The following is an 18,397-nucleotide window of genomic DNA, read 5'->3' as shown; positions in this document are numbered from 1 at the left end:
TATTCTATAGAAGAGTATATGTCAAGACAATGGACTGTTAAGGACTTCTGTTGAATATTATTTATTTATAAAATTGACAAGCCAATGTATTTGTATGAAATATTTTCTGGCTGAATAAAGTTCTTATTCTTATTCTTATACTGTTTTCCCCTAGAAATCCTGTACTGGTGGGAGATGTTTTGGTGGTGTGGTTCATGCTGCAAAAGAAGGATTTCAGCCATTCTTATGCTTCTTGTGAATCCAGCTTCTGAAACATAAATTATGTTTCATGTAATAATTTTTACAATTAAAAATTAAAATATTATAAAAAACCTAGAATGAAAAATTTGACAAGTAAAAGACATATTTTGTTTATAACCATAAGTAGTATGCATAATGTAATGCAGTGGAATTATTCTTTATTGAGGCTAAATTACAATCATAATTAATCATGTTATTGTTGGCATGTTATTGTTGCATTGTATTTAATCAATGTTATTGTTACTAAACAATAACAATCATAATCATGACACTATGTTATCTTTCAGCGCCACTGTCAGTTGGGATCTGTTTTATGAATTTAATGGGAGCTCTAGGGTAAACTGTTAATACAGCATGTTGTTACTACAAATAATTTATTATAAACAGTTGTTATGTAATGATGAATGAGCAGTGTGGATAGGAGCCAAAGTAGGTGTTTATTGCCTCTGTATTTTATTTTTAAAAAATTTATTTTTTTCAAAGTTAACTTGGACTTCCAAGATAAGCGGCTTAAAAGTATTTTTCCTACAGTCACCCGACAAAGTTGGCTTCCTTGCACTGATTATAGTACAGAAAGCTGCTAATTGCTGCATTTACTTACTTTGTCGCAGGGTTTGTACTTTGGCGCACACCAGGATTCAAACCAAACAACACAAAACAGCGTGGTTTTATCATGCACATAATCTGTGTGCGCCTGGAAATAAGTTGGCAACACTTAAAGATACGTATACTATGATCAGCTGATTGATTATTAATACTACGATTTAACCTGATATTTTGTGTTTATATTTTATTTCCATACAACGCTTGTTTTGAACATAACCTAAAGTGTAATATTTTAAAGATTAATTGTAATCTCTTCGTGCGGGCCTAACATGTTTAAAAATAATGAGCTCAATGAAAGTGATTGTGAATATATGTGTAGACCAGAGGAAATAGCAGAAACTGCAAAACATGTTTCATTTAACCTGTTACCTTGAAAAATCAAGAAATAAGTATAAACGAGCATACAAATTGTTTTCCTCTTGGTGTGTTAGTAAGAAAGTTATAAAATTGTCAGAAAATGTTTTATTGGCATTTTTGCAGAACAATCTACTTGTTTTTCTGTTTATACTGATTTTTACTGTTTATATGTGTACTCTTGGAAATAAGTAATACCTAAAGATACTACTATTACAATCAGCTGGTGCAGTATTTCCCATTCCGTTCAACGCGTGGGTTAAACCTAACCTAAATATGTGTTGTATATCGTTTGAAAGACTAAAGCCCCCCACACACTACCAGGCCAGACCTCCAGACCAGACCATCTGGTCTGGAGTCTGGTACTTGTCTTATCGTGTGTGGGGCTGTCTGCAGACCGATTTTCTCGGACCAGACTGTCTGCGTGTCTGATGGTTGAACCCTCAAACCACGGATGGTCTGAGGTTCCCCCACCACTATTTTTTTCTGGTCTGTGAGTTTGTAGCGCTGACTGTCAGACGCCGACCGTCGCGACAGTCTTCATCCATTTGTTGGAGTTCTCACTACAGTGTCACAATTAAGAATGTTGGAATGTCTGGTCTGGCCGTCCAAGACATCTGGTTGCAGTCAGACAGTCTGGTCTGGAGGTCTGGCCTGGTAGTGTTTGAGGGGATTAATTATTTATATGCTTTATAGTGACTGTAGGAAAAATATTATGTGTAACACGACCGCAAATGGCATTTGCTCACTAGTTATTCAAATAACTATCGATTGTCTCAAGTTAAATTCATAACCTAACCAGGGTTGTATGAAGAATTGCAAGGACTAGTATAGGATGTAAAGGAGTGTCTAAACAGAAAAGCCAAGTGAGGATCTATTGTTTATGGGCAGAAGTAGGGTAGTCAATAATAATGCTAATTTAATAGAACCATTTGTTAAAACATTAAAAAATGCTATGCTTTAGTCATATATTAAAAAAGATTATTATTGTTTATTAATTGTTGCAAGACTTCGTTAGAGAGCAGTTGTTTAGGTAAGGGCTGTTTTGGCGTATAAATCCGCAGTTTGCTTGTATGCATTAACGAGGCTCCTTGCTACTTACTGTCATCATGTTTAAACAGAATGACACCATTTGCAGCTCTGTAGCTGACATGTATACTTCCAATTTATGTTTTACAATTTCTTTTAAGTATCGAATCTCCTGCCAGGTGCGGGATAAGGTCAGGAATATGTTTTTGATTACAAGAAACATCGAATGTTGACATTCATCGCAAAATGAGTGAAGGCTATGGCCCTAAGGCAATGAGTGAGGATTTAAACCGAAATGGGTTATGGAGTGTAAAATGGCCGTGAATCCTTTTCCTTTGAGGTCTTCTGTGAGAAATCTGGGTACCCACCAAAAACACAATTCCTTCCAAAATTAGCATTTTCACGGCCATTTTGAAACCCCCATTTCTGCACTTACCACGCTTATCTTGCTACATGGTCATATGATCCAGTCATCTGGCGATGAATAGCATTGGATATGTTTCTTGTAATCACAATTGCTTTAAAAATGAAAATTTTACGGCCATTTTTAAATTACGTTGCCAAATTTTGCACTTTCCCAGTTTTAGTGTATTGGCAATAGAAATTTTTTTTATTCAATGTATGTACATACAAGTAACAATGAATTAGTCCCTCAGCCACCTTAAACCTTCGGCTGTTGAAAGGTTGCAATTGCAATACAGTACTAATAATTTTGATTCTTAAGAGGTTGGTTCCTCTGATGAATATGTGCCAGTTAAATTTTTTGCACTATCCAGTGATACTATCTATATAGTGATACCAACATTCGTATCACTGACCAACAAATATAAAACGTTAATGTACAAAAAATGTAAAGTTTATTTTTTATGTTTGGGGGTATGGCATAAGAACAGTAGGCTAAGTAGTGAAATAATACTAGCCAAATCATGCAAGTTAAGTCACCGTGCACCTATAAAAATACAGAAAGAAGTACAAAAACATCTATAATTTTCATTCTTTCTTAGACATTTTGTTAAACTTAATCATATCAACATTGATTAGGCCTATATTCTTCATTGGTCACCATCCGCTGCCCCCTCAGTAACCAGTAACGGCAGTGTTTCCTTCCCAAAACCGCAGCCTTTCACCTCCCCCCCACCGGACTCCAACTTGAATATGGATTAATTCTGACGCTAAAAACTTTGTTCAAAATATCAACATCAAATAAGAAATAACAATCATACATTAAATCCGAACAGAGATTATTTTTTAACAAATTTATATTTGTGACAAACATTTTTCCTGCAACTAGCAGACGCTGCCCTGTTTGTTTATATACATAATTACTTCAATACCTGATGTATGTAGCATTTTAAGTTGCATTTTAAGTGGTTATGTGTTCAGCGAGATGATTCTTCTGAAGCATGCTCATCATTTCTTTTCCACCATCTGCACAATATGCTCATAACATTGACGAATGTTGATATGAAATGTCTACTTAGTAACTTAATTGAACAATAAAAATGTTACAATACCTCAATATGCCAGGTGAAACTGATTGAACCCAAAAGAATTATGAGTTTGGATGGTACCAAAGATCAGACTCAGTTGTTATAAATTCAAATTAATTTCCAACACACAGGTTATTATTTAGAGTCTATAATGCAGCCAATTCTTTTCCTTATAATATCTCCCCAGAGTACATATGTGTTGCACTGTGGGCAATATCCCTCGACAGGTAGAAGGTTTTGGGAGTTGTTTCCAATGAACAATGACGCAAGGCAAAGAAGATGACTGTGGAGTGAACACCCAGGTGTGACACATTGCACCAAATCTTCAATTGGGATTGTCTCATTACAAATAAGACAGGTTTTGGTAGAACTTGTTGGGACCTCAGTAGTACTTGTTATCACCTTCTTAGAGCGAACTGGACCAATAGTGATTGGCATATGCATTGGAGGACATTTGTCTACCTGCAATAAACAAAATTGGAGTATTAGTGGAAATACTAAAAATATATTACTAAAGCTTTATTTTCTCTCTGGCCCAGGATAAAAAGGTACCAACTCAAGTTTTTATCTAAGTAATAAATGAACGTTTGGATGGAAATTAATGCCAAATATGTATGATAGGACAACTTGAAAAGTTAATTTATCCAAATTTTCATTAGGCTTTATATTTCAAGACAATTAGCCTACTTTCACAGCAGGTTTTCAACTCAGTGACAGCTTCAATCAAGATTTTCCCTTAACAACAGATTAAACAGATTAAGACAGATTAACTTGGTAAAAATCCTTCGAGACTTTTAGGTTTGTTTATTCATCATGTGGTCAAAGCATAAATCAAGAGAAAACTGTCACAGGATTTTATCCCTCAATCCAGTGTTATGAACCAGATATCTAGGGGAAACAGACGTAGTAAAAACTTTTAAAGCTCTAAAGACGTGAGGGGAGAAGCAATCACAAATCAGATTAGCTCAAATAAGTTTCTGCAATGTTAGGTGAGCGCTCAGGTAGTTTAGTTATAATATTCTGGCAATGTTAATGCTTCCAATTTTGCCTACAGAAAAAAATTACTTACCCAAACAAGGACTTCCGATTGTCTGAATTGTATCATGAGTTGCCAATGAAAAGCTCAAGATTAATAAATACAAACGAACAAGAACTAATTTCTATGTTGAGCATAAAAATATTTAACACAACATGAAGTTTTAATGTTTGATTATAAGATTTTTTGAATCCATTACATCAGTATACATAGTGGAATCAAGGTATGAAATCATTAATAACAAGTTCAAAAAATCCATTAATAACAAGTGTTAATATTAAAGTGGTAGTTATTATATTATTTTTACCCTGCAATGTAACCTGTCATTACAGGTAAGACCCACTTACTGGAAATTCTTGGTAAAACTCCTCGGCCAACCAACGAACTGTTAAAGGCAATTTGCTCCAAGGTCCCATTCTTAGCATCTCCAGTAGAATCCTCAAACAATATTGGAATTGATTTTCTCTTGGCTTCTTCCGATGAAGTTCTCTTAAACGTCTAGATCTTTTTGGATGTTGCCAAGCCCATTCAAACTGAAAATGTTTGTTTTTATTAGAGAAAATGTAGGTATTTTACACAAAAATGTTTATAGACAATGCTGTAGGCTATCAGAGAATCGATAATAACATGTTGAAAGTTACAATAGGCCAAATTTTTCAACTATGAACTAATTTATATTTAAAGGCTATACAGAAAGAAACACACCTTTTGATATAGTCCAACAAGACATCAGTGACAAGACCATAGCGAATAACAAACAATCGGATAAAACAGGGATCTCCAACCTACGGCCCGCCACAAAGGCCTACTGAGAAATAATTATTTTTATATGATGGTAGGTAGGCCTATACACCGATGATCGTCAAAGTCGCGGCAAAACTTGTCTGCTAATCTTGTGGTCTCGGCAAAATTTTGATCATCTCCTGCGATCGCGGCAATACTCGTAACTAATAAATTTTTAGGTCTCCGCGATACCATGATCGGTACTCACCGTCGCGGCAACAATAGTAAGTAAATGTTGCTGTCTCGGCGATGACATGATCGTCACTCACGACCGTGGAAACACTCGTGAGCATATCGTGCGGTCTCGGCAATGCCACAATCGTCACTTATGGTCACGGCAACATTCGCGAGCATATTTTGCAGCCTCTACCATACGGTGATTGTCTCCTGCTAACGTGACTGCATGGTACATCTCTTGCGGTATCAGTAATACTGTGAGGATCTCCAGCAATCACAATTTACTAATGATGTTAAAAGAGAATGAATGGAAAGCTGTCAATGAATTGAGGCTTATTGGGTATTAGTGATAATTTTGTAATCCCTGGTCCATACCAAATTCAAGTACCATTCTCAGTGCCCAGGTTTGCTGAAACCCTGTTTGATAATAGATAGTACACTTTTCTCACTTGCAATGTTTTTATCAATAAATGAAAATTATGTGTAACCATGTTCGTAGTGATCGAGCTATCTAAATACAGATCTTCCAAGTTAGATGAAACTTTGATATCAATCCTAAAGATCAGAACAAAAAATGTTAGCCCTGATTTGGCTCACCATTGAGTGGTATAGGCCTTATGCGAAATTCTCTCTTAAAATTACTGTTGTTTTTAGCTTCACACTCATTGAAAAGTCCTTGTCAAGTTTTCTTATCGCAATTACAATCAAATGTTAAATTAAGTAAAGTTTGTAGTTCATCAAAAAGATTTGGTATTGTGTCATACTGTTTTTTCATCAACCCTACTTAAAAAATCCCATTACAGAACAAATATAATATCATGTTAACACACTCACTCCCGCGTGATGTGAGACCTTACATACAGAGGTGTGTGCCGGCTGGGACTGAACCTGTTAAATATACTTCACAATTAATTCATAGGCTAATAACTCAAAAATCTTATGACTACTTTTGTTATGACAAATTATAAATATAACAAACACAATTTGTAAACCCATAAAAAAATGTATGTGAGGTTTGTGGCTATTCAGTTATTTTGTTTGGCCACATCATTATTTGCACAAAAGCATAAACAAATTTAGTTAGTAAAAATTTTTATATAAGCAACTAAAAAAATCAGCAAGCTCATTTCAAAAATCATCGATCCTAATTAAAAACTATTTTTCTTACAGTCACCCGACAAAGTTGGCTTCCTTGTACTGTTTATAGTACAGAAAGCTGCTAATTGCTGCATATTTATACTTTGTCATACGGTTTATACTTTGTCGTACGGTTTATACTTTGGCGCACATCAGGATTCCAACGAAACAACACAAAACAGCATGGTACTATTATGCACGTAGTCCGTGTACGCAATAGGTTGGCAACACTTAAAGATAATAATACTATAAACAGCTGATTGAATATTTTAACTACGATTTTACCTGTCATTTAGTGTTTATAGTTTTGGTATTTCTGAACTTTTCTTTTAAACGTTTTTCAAACATTCCTACAATCTTAACAAGAAAATACCTTTAAAGCATCTTTTTAGGCACAGAAACCACTTCAAATGACAAAAAAATATGGAACTATTTTGTCAAGTGGCGGAGCACATTGCTTGCCGAGGAAAAAATAGCGGAGAGATACGGACCGGTGACTACTTTCTCTAGGGCACCTATTTATGTTGCCAGCTGAACCTAAAAATGTGTTGTATAGTGTTTGAAAGACTAATTATTTATATGCTTTATAGTGACTGTAGGAAAAATATAATGTGTAACACAAGTGCAAAAGGCCTTTAGTGCACTCGAGATCATTGCATCATCGAGATATTGCACAGATTATAATACAGAAAGCCTTACTTTAGCACACAGTTTTTACTTTGGCGCACACCAGTATTCCAACCAAACAACACAAAAAACAATACACAACGTTTCGGGATCTGGAATCTGATCCCGTCTTCAGGTGAAAAAAACTTAACTAACACATTACGACTAACAATACACAAACGCCCAACCTAAGTTGGAATACACTACCGAGGGTAGTAGTCAAAAAATATGCACTGTATAGCAGTCAAGTCATGATACAACATGCAATTAATAACAAATCACAAAACACTATAATCTATAAAAGGTTTACGTACAAAAAACTCACACAATGGAACACTAACAACACCGTACGCTATGACTCCACCAATGAGACTGAACCAACATGGCTGACCAATCGGAAACACGGAGACAACAGAAATGGCTTCCGGTCCCTGGAAAAGTAAAACCAACAAAATGGCGGAGCGATGTACGATGCCGCAAGATGGGTGTTAATTATGTTTATTCATATCACGAGTTTTACTACGAGTGAACATAACGTGCGAATTTTGAGGAGAACTCATTATTTCCCTATTTATTGAACAATTAAGTTCCCTATCCTTTAGTTCCTTGTTCAAAATGGGTAGCCAAAGTGGCCTTATTTCAACCGATGACTGACTGATTGGTTGGTCAGCTAATTTAATGTATGAGGCTTCAATGAGTTTACGTTTGAAAAAATGAGGTTCCTTATGGACAATTTTTGCCTCTTCAAAATTCATACGATGATTTTCGGACCAGCAATGATGAGCGATCTTAGATTTTTCCACTAAACCTAAAAGTGAGTGGAAAAATCTAAGATCGCTCATCATTGCTGGTCCGAAAATCATCGTATGAATTTTGAAGAGGCAAAAATTGTCCATAAGGAACCTCATTTTTTCAAACGTAAACTCATTGAAGCCTCATACATTAAATTAGCAGACCAACCAATCAGTCAGTCATCGGTTGAAATAAGGCCACTTTGGCTACCCATTTTGAACAAGGAACTAAAGGATAGGGAACTTAATTGTTCAATAAATAGGGAAATAATGAGTTCTCCTCAAAATTCGCACGTTATGTTCACTCGTAGTAAAACTCGTGATATGAATAAACATAATTAACACCCATCTTGCGGCATCGTACATCGCTCCGCCATTTTGTTGGTTTTACTTTTCCAGGGACCGGAAGCCATTTCTGTTGTCTCCGTGTTTCCGATTGGTCAGCCATGTTGGTTCAGTCTCATTGGTGGAGTCATAGCGTACGGTGTTGTTAGTGTTCCATTGTGTGAGTTTTTTGTACGTAAACCTTTTATAAATTATAGTGTTTTGTGATTTGTTATTAATTGCATGTTGTATCATGACTTGACTGCTATACAGTGCATATTTTTTGACTACTACCCTCGGTAGTGTATTCCAACTTAGGTTGGGCGTTTGTGTATTGTTAGTCGTAATGTGTTAGTTAAGTTTTTTTCACCTGAAGACGGGATCAGATTCCAGATCCCGAAACGTTGTGTATTGTTTTTTACATTCGTGATGGAAAATGTCCGCAATAAACCTTTGAACAACATTAACTCACCATCACCAACAATGAACTTCAAACAAAGAACACAAAAAAGTGTGTTTTTACTATGCACGTAATCCGTGTACGCTTGAAAATAAGTTGGCAACACTTCTTGATATTACGACTACAATCAGCTGCTGCAGGGTTTCCCATATCGTTCAATGTTTGGATTTGACCTAACCTAAAATCATGTTGTACAGTGTTTGAAAGACCAATTATTTATATGATTTATAGTCACTGTAGGAAAAACATAATGTGTAACACGAGAATCTTTCCACACTCGCCTACCGCTCGTGCGTAAACATTTATCTTGTGTGCAGCAAAGTGCCACTTTGCCCACTAGTTACACAAATAACTATTGTTGTGGGATATTTCGGAGGTGGCTACCTTTCTGCACGGAAATGTTAACAATCCGACCTTCCCTCCAAAAATTTACCATGCGGCCCATGAGTAAAATAAGGTGGAGACCCCTGGCATAGAAGATAAATAGCTTGGAGTACTATGGTTGTTAATATGGGAGCCTTATTGTTTGTTGTCTGTAATTATCTTAAATTAGGCCCGGTTCACACGAACGACAAACCTAGCGGACTAGGCTCGGACTAGGTAAGCACGACTGGGAAGCGGACCACAGGATCAAATGGAGCCGTTTACACGAGCCTAGGACGCCGACTAGCTAGTCGTGTTCGAGCTTGAAGTCCAAAAACCTAGTCGGGCCCCGCTTCCCAGTCCGTCGTGGCAACTACCCAGTCTCCCAGTCGGACTGCGTAGCAGTACATGTAGCCTTATGGGAGCGTTCACACAAGCGATCGGGTAGTCGCGCTGCAGCTCGTATTCTTCCCTTTGTTCTCACTGTGGAACAGTGATGGATCAGAGTGGTTTTGATATCGATATTTTTACCTAGTCCGTGGAAATGTCGCTCGTGTGAACCGGTGTGATCCTGTAGTCTGCTACCCAGTCGTGCTAACCTAGTGCATACCGCATACCTAGTCCAAGCCTAGTCTGCTAGAAAAGTCGTTCGTGTGAACCAGGCCTTATTGTCTTTAGGTACTTGTACATCAAAGCCACTTATAAATCTTACTCTGTACCTTGGTCTGTTTCACTACAAAGTAGCTCTGAAGAGTAAGGCCAGGCGCACACAGGCGATTTTGAGTCGCGCAACAGTTGCCCGACTAAAATGTTCAACATTGTTTTAAATTGGAGTGCGCACACGAAGGAAACAGTCTGGGGACAGTCGCGCAACTGTTGCAACCGATGTTCCCGGACCCAATTTGCCAGCGACTGCTCTGCGACTCAATTGTTGTGGGACTGTCGCTCCAGGTTTGGTATCCATTGAAACAAGTGTAGATGCGCACACATGCAACTAAATAGTCGCTTTGTCGCTCAGTCTCACCCCAGGAGTTCAACTACTCGCGGCCAGAACTGTCACTGGTGTTTGCTCTCTTGTTGTGTGAAGTTTTTAGAAAATTACAAGTATGAGTGTGCGTGATGAGGATGTCGAACAATTAATTGATGAAGTTGAGAAGAGGCCGACTATATTTAAAGTCATTGAAACTGTCCTTTCACAAGTCGCTCACTATATATGGGATGAACCCAGTATCTTCTCTTTATCTTTCGCGCGCGAAACTTCAGCAACAAAGCACATACTACGGCTGTATCATTGAAATCCATTCGGAACGCTGTAACGAATGTATTTCCAACACGTCTCAAGACTAGATCCGCGACTAAAAAGTTGCCTGTGAGCGCACTCCAGCTCAACTGTCGCTAGACTTCAGAGTCTCCGAGAGAGTTGCGCAACAGTCCCCCGATTAGTTGGGCAACTGTTGCGCAACTCAAAATCGCCTGTGTGCGCCTGGCCTAACACTAAGCAATCTTACAATGTCAAACAAGTAATTACTTACCCTTAGTGCAGATATATCGTTGGGAAATCCATGTACAATCAGGACCATTTCCCTGTAACATTTTTGCAAGTGAAATATTTTGCCGTAACTTAAATGTTAGGTATAGGCCTACTGAAATGTTTATAAAAAAAATATTAAGTTTATGCTTTGATAAGTTTATGTGAATGAAAAAAGTGCAACTGATAATGTTCAATAATTAAGCTATCTTACCTAGACAAATGTTAAAATACTGATGAAGGAGAATCACATAGATTTGAAAGTCATAGACTACTACCTTTTGGTATCTTAATAGCTGAATATCAAAATGTGCATTAAGTAGCCCTTTGAGCCCTAGGTATTTTTATTGATTGCAGACCTACCCTAGAACTATTTTTAACAAGCGAAAAAAATCAATGTGTGTTTGATATTGGTTAATGTGTGAGTGTGTTTTCATACTGAACAAATAATTAAAAATTACTGACTCATGAAAAAAATGTTTGGTGTTCACACTTCAAGGAGGTGTGACTACAACAGGTACAACTTTGTAAGTAGTAAAATGCCTAAATTGAAGAACAACAACTCACAAATACGCCAATCCAAATTTTTACCTGAGCTGTTGGCCATTCAATTAGGAGGAATTCTTCTGCCAAGCTGTGCCACAGAGGGTTAAACTGTTCATGAGTTCCACTGAGACAGGATTTAATCACTCAATCTACAGTAGCCTACTGGTACCTGGCCAGGGAAGCAGCACCTTAGGCTACGTTTATGCACGCGGAGCGGTTGTAAAAATTGTGCCAAATTGTGCAATCTTGCCAACCCTCTGCCAAATAACAGTAATGGTCTAGCCTACAAGTGCAATGGATCCCTTTACTATTTGTAGCACTTACTTAATAATTAAAAAGAGAAAACTAAGACAAAAAAGATTAGGTTTAAATCTATCCTTTAAATCTTTTTTAAATCTCTGTTTTTTAAGCCTTTTGTCTCATTTCATCAATGGATTGTTCATCAAAAAGTGTTGCTCTTCTTCCGCAGACTCCATCACTCCGTCAAACACGAGCTTACAGTAAATGAATAACCTCTGACCAAATCCAGAAGAAATTGCATGTGCACGTAGGTAGTTTGGCCAAGTTGGACTGGATTCCCGCCGTGCCTAAACAGTCTCATTTGACTCAATGTAGTTGAAAACAGCTTACTCTCAAATAACCAATGCGATTTCTAACTAACACAGCCCTCGAATTAGAAACCGCTGCTGGGGGACAACTGCGCTACCGCTCCCTATGACTAAACAGTTTTATTAAATTCAATGGTGTTGGAAACCGCTACCGCTCCCGCTCTTCATGCATAGACGGGGCCTTAGACTGCCTGGCCATCAGACCTATCATTCTAACACATCATCAATACAGGTACCTATGACTTAAGGCCAAGCTTGATTGTAAACATGACTCACAGATTGCAGAACATGTCAAGTAGACCTACAGTTTTTAGCTGTGTTCGATGGGTTGGCTTGCATAGGTGTAATTGAATGTTAGGTTATGTTGCTCTAGATGATCAATCCTAACCAGTAATTTAGGGCTCAAAGGGACACAATTTAAAACCCCCAATTGAATTGAATTGAAAGGGAGGGGGGCAATTTCAGGGGGAGAGGGCGGATGTGGGATCTTTTTAGGGGGGAGGGGGGGTATGACTTAAGTTACTTGCTTTAGTCTACTCACCAAGGTCCTCTATTGTTAGTACGCCTTGCTCCTCCTGACTGAGAACCTTTATTGTGTTGAGTTATTCGTCTATTGGGGTCTACTGTAAATCCAATATAGGTTCTTCCTTTGTACTTTTCATGTAAACTATACAGTAAGTACACGCCAAAAAAGTGTTCTACAGTGTCGAATGTAGAAATTTCACTTTGAGAAGCCATCACCTTATTCAAGTTCTCCAATCTATGATTGTGTTAGATTAATCACTTTCTTTTAGGTTCTTTCTTTCTGTTTGAAAATTACAACTTGGCTAATATCTGTAACAGGAGAACAATGAAAAATTAAACTTAAAAAGAAAATAGAAAACAGAATTAAAACTGAAAACTGTAATAAAAACTGTAGGGCAGGCCTAATCTTTTTAGGCTAACACGCTGTAGCATACAATTTATTATTCTTTGTTCTATGTATTTTTGCTAAGTTAAGATATTTGCTAAAATTAATACTTTTACAAAACTTTTAGACCCAAGATTCAAGTAGGCCTTAGTTAGCCTACTTAAAACAACTTTTTTTAAGTTCACAATAATATTCATAGAAAACCACTTTTGAAAACCATTGACTTAAAGTAATAGAAGAAAAAAAACTCATGCGGGATAAAACAGAATTTTCTTCACCCAGTAAGCGGAATTATTGTTTTATTTGTGTGAATACATTGTTTATTACTCATTATGTCGTCATATCCTTATGAAAAATATAGGTAGTGTACATGTTGCTCGAATTCAATCAATTGCAAAGTACAGGAGTTATTTCAAAACGAATAACAGTCATAATTTCCGAAGAGTTTAAAAGAGTCAACTCAAATATTACGTAACTAATAAAAATACTCAAGATTTACATAACAGTTCAATATAATTAACATTTCCTGTAAATAACATATGTTCTTGTTCTCACTTTTAATTTCTGACAACAGCTGGAGTTTTATAACAATGTTTGTTTCCCATGTTAATCTTATGGAGAAATAAAAAACTTTAAAGGGCCCCAGGGCCTCAATCTCTAATTATTTCCCTAAAAAGAAAGTTTCTTGCACAACTTCACGCTACACTCTTTCCCATGACACCAAAAACATGTCAATCGGTTCCGTAGTTTTGGAGGAGTAATTGTCACAAAAAACTTGCTTGCGTATTAAATAAGTATAGATTATTAAAGAATAAAAAATAACAATATCTTAAACTACCATTCTTGAGCATATCTGACTTCTAGTTGTAGTTGTTGGCACAATAGGAAACTAGATTGGGTAGTCTTCTATGAATTCCAAATTGGGCTATAATTACTATCCCCAAATATTTTTTGAGACAGTGAAACAGATAGTGCTGTAGGCCTAATTGAGTTTAACCATATTTAGAACCACTCAGTTCAAAAATGTTTGCAAGTATAATATAATATAATATAATATAATAATATAAGAGCAGATGATGGACTTTATTTTTAAGAACTGCATTTTTAAGATGCAGCCGAACATAGCCCAGCGGCTCCCGCCCGTGGGCATCAATTCAACATGGAGCGCAATTTAAAACTCCCTGTTCAGGACTTGGTGAATTTCTAAATATTTGATCCAAAAATAGTATTAAAAACATGAACAGGAATCAAACTAAAACAACTAGGAAAGTTACAATCCTGCTATGTAACCTGAATATCAGAAAAAATAATTATTTCATTTCCCACACTGTAAGGATTTGTGATTATTTATACTTGCTTATAAAATCACTGACTAAGCAAAATTATAATCTACACTGTATTAAAGTGAATCTTTGTGTTAGTGATTGTAGTGATTCCAATACAGCAACTTGTCTATCTTTGACATTTTATTTTGTATTAGTTTTTAATTGCTTGCAAATTAGCCTTGCTTGGCAACCTAGTTCTAGTTCAACAATGTCCCGACTGATGGCAGCAACGTCGTTTACCGACAGTAGATCACGTTTGATTTTTCGAGCAAGCTCGCCTAATATGTAGAGATATGCATAACATAACAGGATGAATAACAGGGTTGCCACACAACAACTATTGTCAGGCTAACCTGTTGCCGGTTGCCGCAAACTCCTGGTTATTATAATAACACGTTGGGGCAACACCTTGGCAGATCCAACGAATACCGTTATTGAAAACCAATAGTTCTGATAAATTGTTGTCAAACTCCCTTTAAAAGAAACATTATTGATTATGTTACCTCATCATTGCCAGATTCTCGAAGATTGTAGATGTTTAAGCTTGAGTAAATTTCGCTACAGGTGTGGCATCTTCAGCAGCAGAGTTTGTAATCACGTCATTTAAAAACACTAAAAAACCATATTAATATATTTATTTACATTATCGGTCGGATGAAGATTTACAGTGCGGGTGTAGGCATACGAGCATGCACGGACCAGAGGCGCTACATATGTCACTGGCTGATTGTTTGGCTATTGTCCTTGTATTGGCTTGAGGTATGTTTGGAAGGTCAGGGGATGGGGGTGAGTTTATGCTCATTTAATTGAAAAGTATTCAAGTATGATGTTAGACCTTTCTCTTATAAGACTGTGACGTTGTCAATTCTCTGTGGCGTTGTCACATTGTTCTTCTAGTTGGTTTACTAATTTGTAAATTATGCAATTATTGTAGTCTTCTTTTTTGTTTGGCAGGGTGTCTGGGTTTGAACTATGGATATGTATAGATATGGTAGCTTTCTTGGGCTTCAGCTATTGACTTAAAATTTGTACGTTTGAGGATTTTTAATGATTCAGGAAATGAAATATGGCAATTCTGATTACTTTTCAGGTGTTCAGGTGGCTCCCGAAGATGCCACACTTGTGGCAAAATGTACATAGAGCCTTAACATCTACAATCTTCAAGAACCTGGCAATCATAAGGCAAACCAAAAAGTTAATCCTTTGTTCTTGAAACTGGGAATACGACATAAATTTAAGGAATGTTATCTTGCAGAATCACTAAATGGAGGCCTACATTTCTATAGCCTTATTAACCTAGTGATAATTTTTACTCAACGATGTTCTTCTTCTCATCATCGCAGAAACTTTCTTCACTTCATCTTGTAACTTAACTTAGCAGCACCGTAGGCCTAATCATATTAACCTAATTAGGCTAACTTATAGCGATGTGACGCCATTAGGCTTACTGCCGATGATATATTCTCCAAAAGTCGTATTAAACAGTTACCTATATCACCTAGTAATATTCATTAGCAGTAAAAAATAATTTTTGGATTCAGGAGGTACCGTAATAACTAGCCTGTAAAAGTTTGTGTCGAGGCACCTATATCAAGTAAGTACAGTACTTAAATGCCAGAGCAATTTGGATAAAAACCTTCCTACTGAGATGAAAGTGAATTTCCTGCACCAATATTTATTGGTAACTTATATAAGTTGGTGTAATTACACACTGTTACCCATACTCAAAACTACGCAATGACAAGCATAACTTAAGTTATAGATAACACCTTATCTCCAAGCCCCTTCAACCACTATAGAATGAGTTAGTTTCATGCCATACTGTTGTACTGTGTTACTTAAAATGACTATGTGTCATGTAAGTCACACTATAATTGAATCAATATAATTTAGCCTAACTTATAACTTAACTTAACACATACACCAAGTTGGCCGGGTACAGGTTCTAAACTGGGCTACGGTAGTATCGATTCAAACTATTAATTAGGCCTCATAATCAATATTTTTAACTATAACAATTAAAAAATGAAACTGTCAAAACCTAACTTAACTAACCAAACTTGCTGATAATGAAAACCATTGAATGAAGGTTTACTAATTGAATCAATAGTTTCTATCGATATTAGGCGTACAGTTTCTGGACTATGCAAATATCGATTGAAACCATCGATTCTATTAGTAAACCTTCATTTGATTTTTTCATTATCAGCAAGTTGGTTAGTTAGGTTAGGTTATGACAGTTTGATGTTATAATTGATATACAGTAGAACCTCTTTAATCCGAACCCCTGTAATCCGTACGTCCACTAATCCGAACCCCTCATTGCTGTACTCTATACACTGCACAGCAGTTCTTTATTGTATACTGTATTTAATGTACAGTGTACTTAAGTTACTGTTTATTCACCATGTTTACTACTGTACTAAATAAACACTGTATTTTACTTTATAAAACATTTTTCACTTTTCCCTAAATAATGTTGATCAGTTTTAGCCATGTTTTAGCTATTGTTATGTAAAAACAACAATATGTTCTGTAATCCGTATTTTCCGTGTTTGCACGTATTTTAGTAGCCTGTACCTAATTTGCTATGTTTTTGTATGTCTTACACTTGAAATGATTCAGCCTATGAATGTATTTTTGTTTTCTTTTATACTGGTTATGACTTTTGCATGTCATGTCTGCTTTCTAATTTATTCTTATTATTGTTCATATTTATTACCTAATTATGCTATGTTTATAAAGTGATTTAATCCTATTTAATGTTATTCCAATGTAAAAATGGTGTTACCGTTGAAAGAATAAATAAATAAATCCGAACTATTCAATAGTCCGAACTACCCCTGGTCCCAATTAGTTTGGATTAAAGAGTTTCTACTGTAGTTAAATATATTGATTATTAATTGACATTTTCAATTTGATAGTTTCGCAGTTAGCCTAGGTAGGGTAGGCTAAACTTACTGCCCGCACTACCGCTAAGTTCACTCATATTATTCCGATCACACGAAGTTTCTTCTGTTAACTTATATCCCCTACAAGAGGTTAGGGGATTTATTTATTCATTCATACGGTAAACACTACTTTTACAATCAATACAAGTTACTTGTACATTAAAATATAAATTTTCTTCTCTTTCATTTAAAAAGTTGTTACTTAACCTAACCTAGCCTGTGGTCCGTAGCCTATAGGTACCAGAAGAGTTTGACCTTTCCTTCAGAACGGTTCTGTTTGATCTGATACTAAAAATGCAAGCTGTCGGCAAAACCCACAGTTGAATAAATAAACGGGCCTGTCTAAAATCCTAATCTAAACCTTAATGTAAATCTTTAGGTTAGGTTACCTGTGTGTGTGTGTAGTCAACTCCTTCGCCGACCAGAGAGAGAGTGACACTAGCACTAGACAGTTGACAGGGTGACAGCTGAGCACTGAGCAGCTGACAGCTGGAGCTGACAGCGACAGGTGACAGGAACCGGGACCACAGGGGTTTCTCTACGCTATGTGGCTATGTGTTCAGTCACTGCCGCCTTCAACTCCAGGCCGCGGCCTTCGAAGTGGCAACGTCGCAAGTGGTGTTGTTTGGAACAGCTGTTTTGTTTGGAAGCAGCTAATTGTATTTGTGTATTTACGAAATATTGGTTACTGGACTATGACAATATTAACTACGCTTAAAATGTACAGATATAGATTTTTAATTCATTTTTTTTCGGTTTTCAATTCTGTATGTTTTATTTTCAATATTTTCATAAATTTATGTTCATAAATTTAAATCAATAAAGTGCGAATTAATGAGCTGATGTCATCTGTCTGCCATGTTATCTTATGGACGTCTGTCACTAAAAAACACCACTTGCAACGTTGCCAATTCTACCAGGCCGCGGCCTGTAGTTAAATGTGGCCGTGGTTCAGTTTAAATCCGTACTGTATTAAATACTAAGTAATGACTTTTCTAATACAATGTATTATTTTTATTTTGGAATAAAGAACTTATGACTTATTGTAACTTTCAACAAGCTAACTGTTATCC

The 18,397-nt window shown here is 36.4% G+C and overlaps 1 protein-coding gene across 3 annotated transcripts; it reads right to left on the bottom strand.

The window, feature by feature from the left end:
* Positions 1-17,756, bottom strand: LOC128998282 (structure-specific endonuclease subunit slx1). 3 transcript variants are annotated; one of them, XM_054424351.1, is made up of 6 exons: positions 17,714-17,756; positions 12,680-12,972; positions 10,989-11,040; positions 5,103-5,288; positions 3,744-4,181; positions 1-247 (listed from the first exon to the last, which is right to left on the bottom strand). In XM_054424351.1, the coding sequence occupies exons 2-5, from the start codon at positions 12,874-12,876 to the stop codon at positions 3,855-3,857; spliced, it is 762 nt and encodes a 253-aa protein (XP_054280326.1). In that variant the 5' UTR covers positions 12,877-12,972; positions 17,714-17,756; the 3' UTR covers positions 1-247; positions 3,744-3,854. The 3 variants fall into 3 exon arrangements, with proteins under 3 accessions (XP_054280326.1, XP_054280327.1, XP_054280325.1); XM_054424352.1 differs by lacking the exon at positions 17,714-17,756 and adding an exon at positions 17,335-17,408; XM_054424350.1 differs by lacking the exon at positions 17,714-17,756 and adding an exon at positions 14,877-15,397.
* Positions 17,757-18,397: the final 641 nt, after the last annotated feature.

Source organism: Macrosteles quadrilineatus, unplaced genomic scaffold, assembly GCF_028750875.1.
Source record: "Macrosteles quadrilineatus isolate MER2022 unplaced genomic scaffold, UCM_ALF_1.0 Scaffold_7__1_contigs__length_78375512, whole genome shotgun sequence".
Lineage (NCBI taxonomy): Eukaryota > Metazoa > Arthropoda > Insecta > Hemiptera > Cicadellidae > Macrosteles > Macrosteles quadrilineatus.
The sequence above is the reverse complement of the archived record's forward strand: the minus strand, read 5'-3'. Positions and strand labels throughout refer to the sequence as shown.

Excerpts from the sequence above, each read along its gene's own strand:
- LOC128998282 (XM_054424351.1), bottom strand. The coding sequence starts at position 12,876 with ATGGCTTCTCAAAGTGAAATTTCTACATTCGACACTGTAGAACACTTT. Across the intron at positions 11,041-12,679 it reads ACTAACAATAGAGGACCTTG|GGAAATGGTCCTGATTGTAC; the intron begins GTGAGTAGACTA and ends AAAATGTTACAG. Across the intron at positions 4,182-5,102 it reads AGTTTTACCAAGAATTTCCA|GTAGACAAATGTCCTCCAAT; the intron begins GTAAGTGGGTCT and ends TGTTTATTGCAG.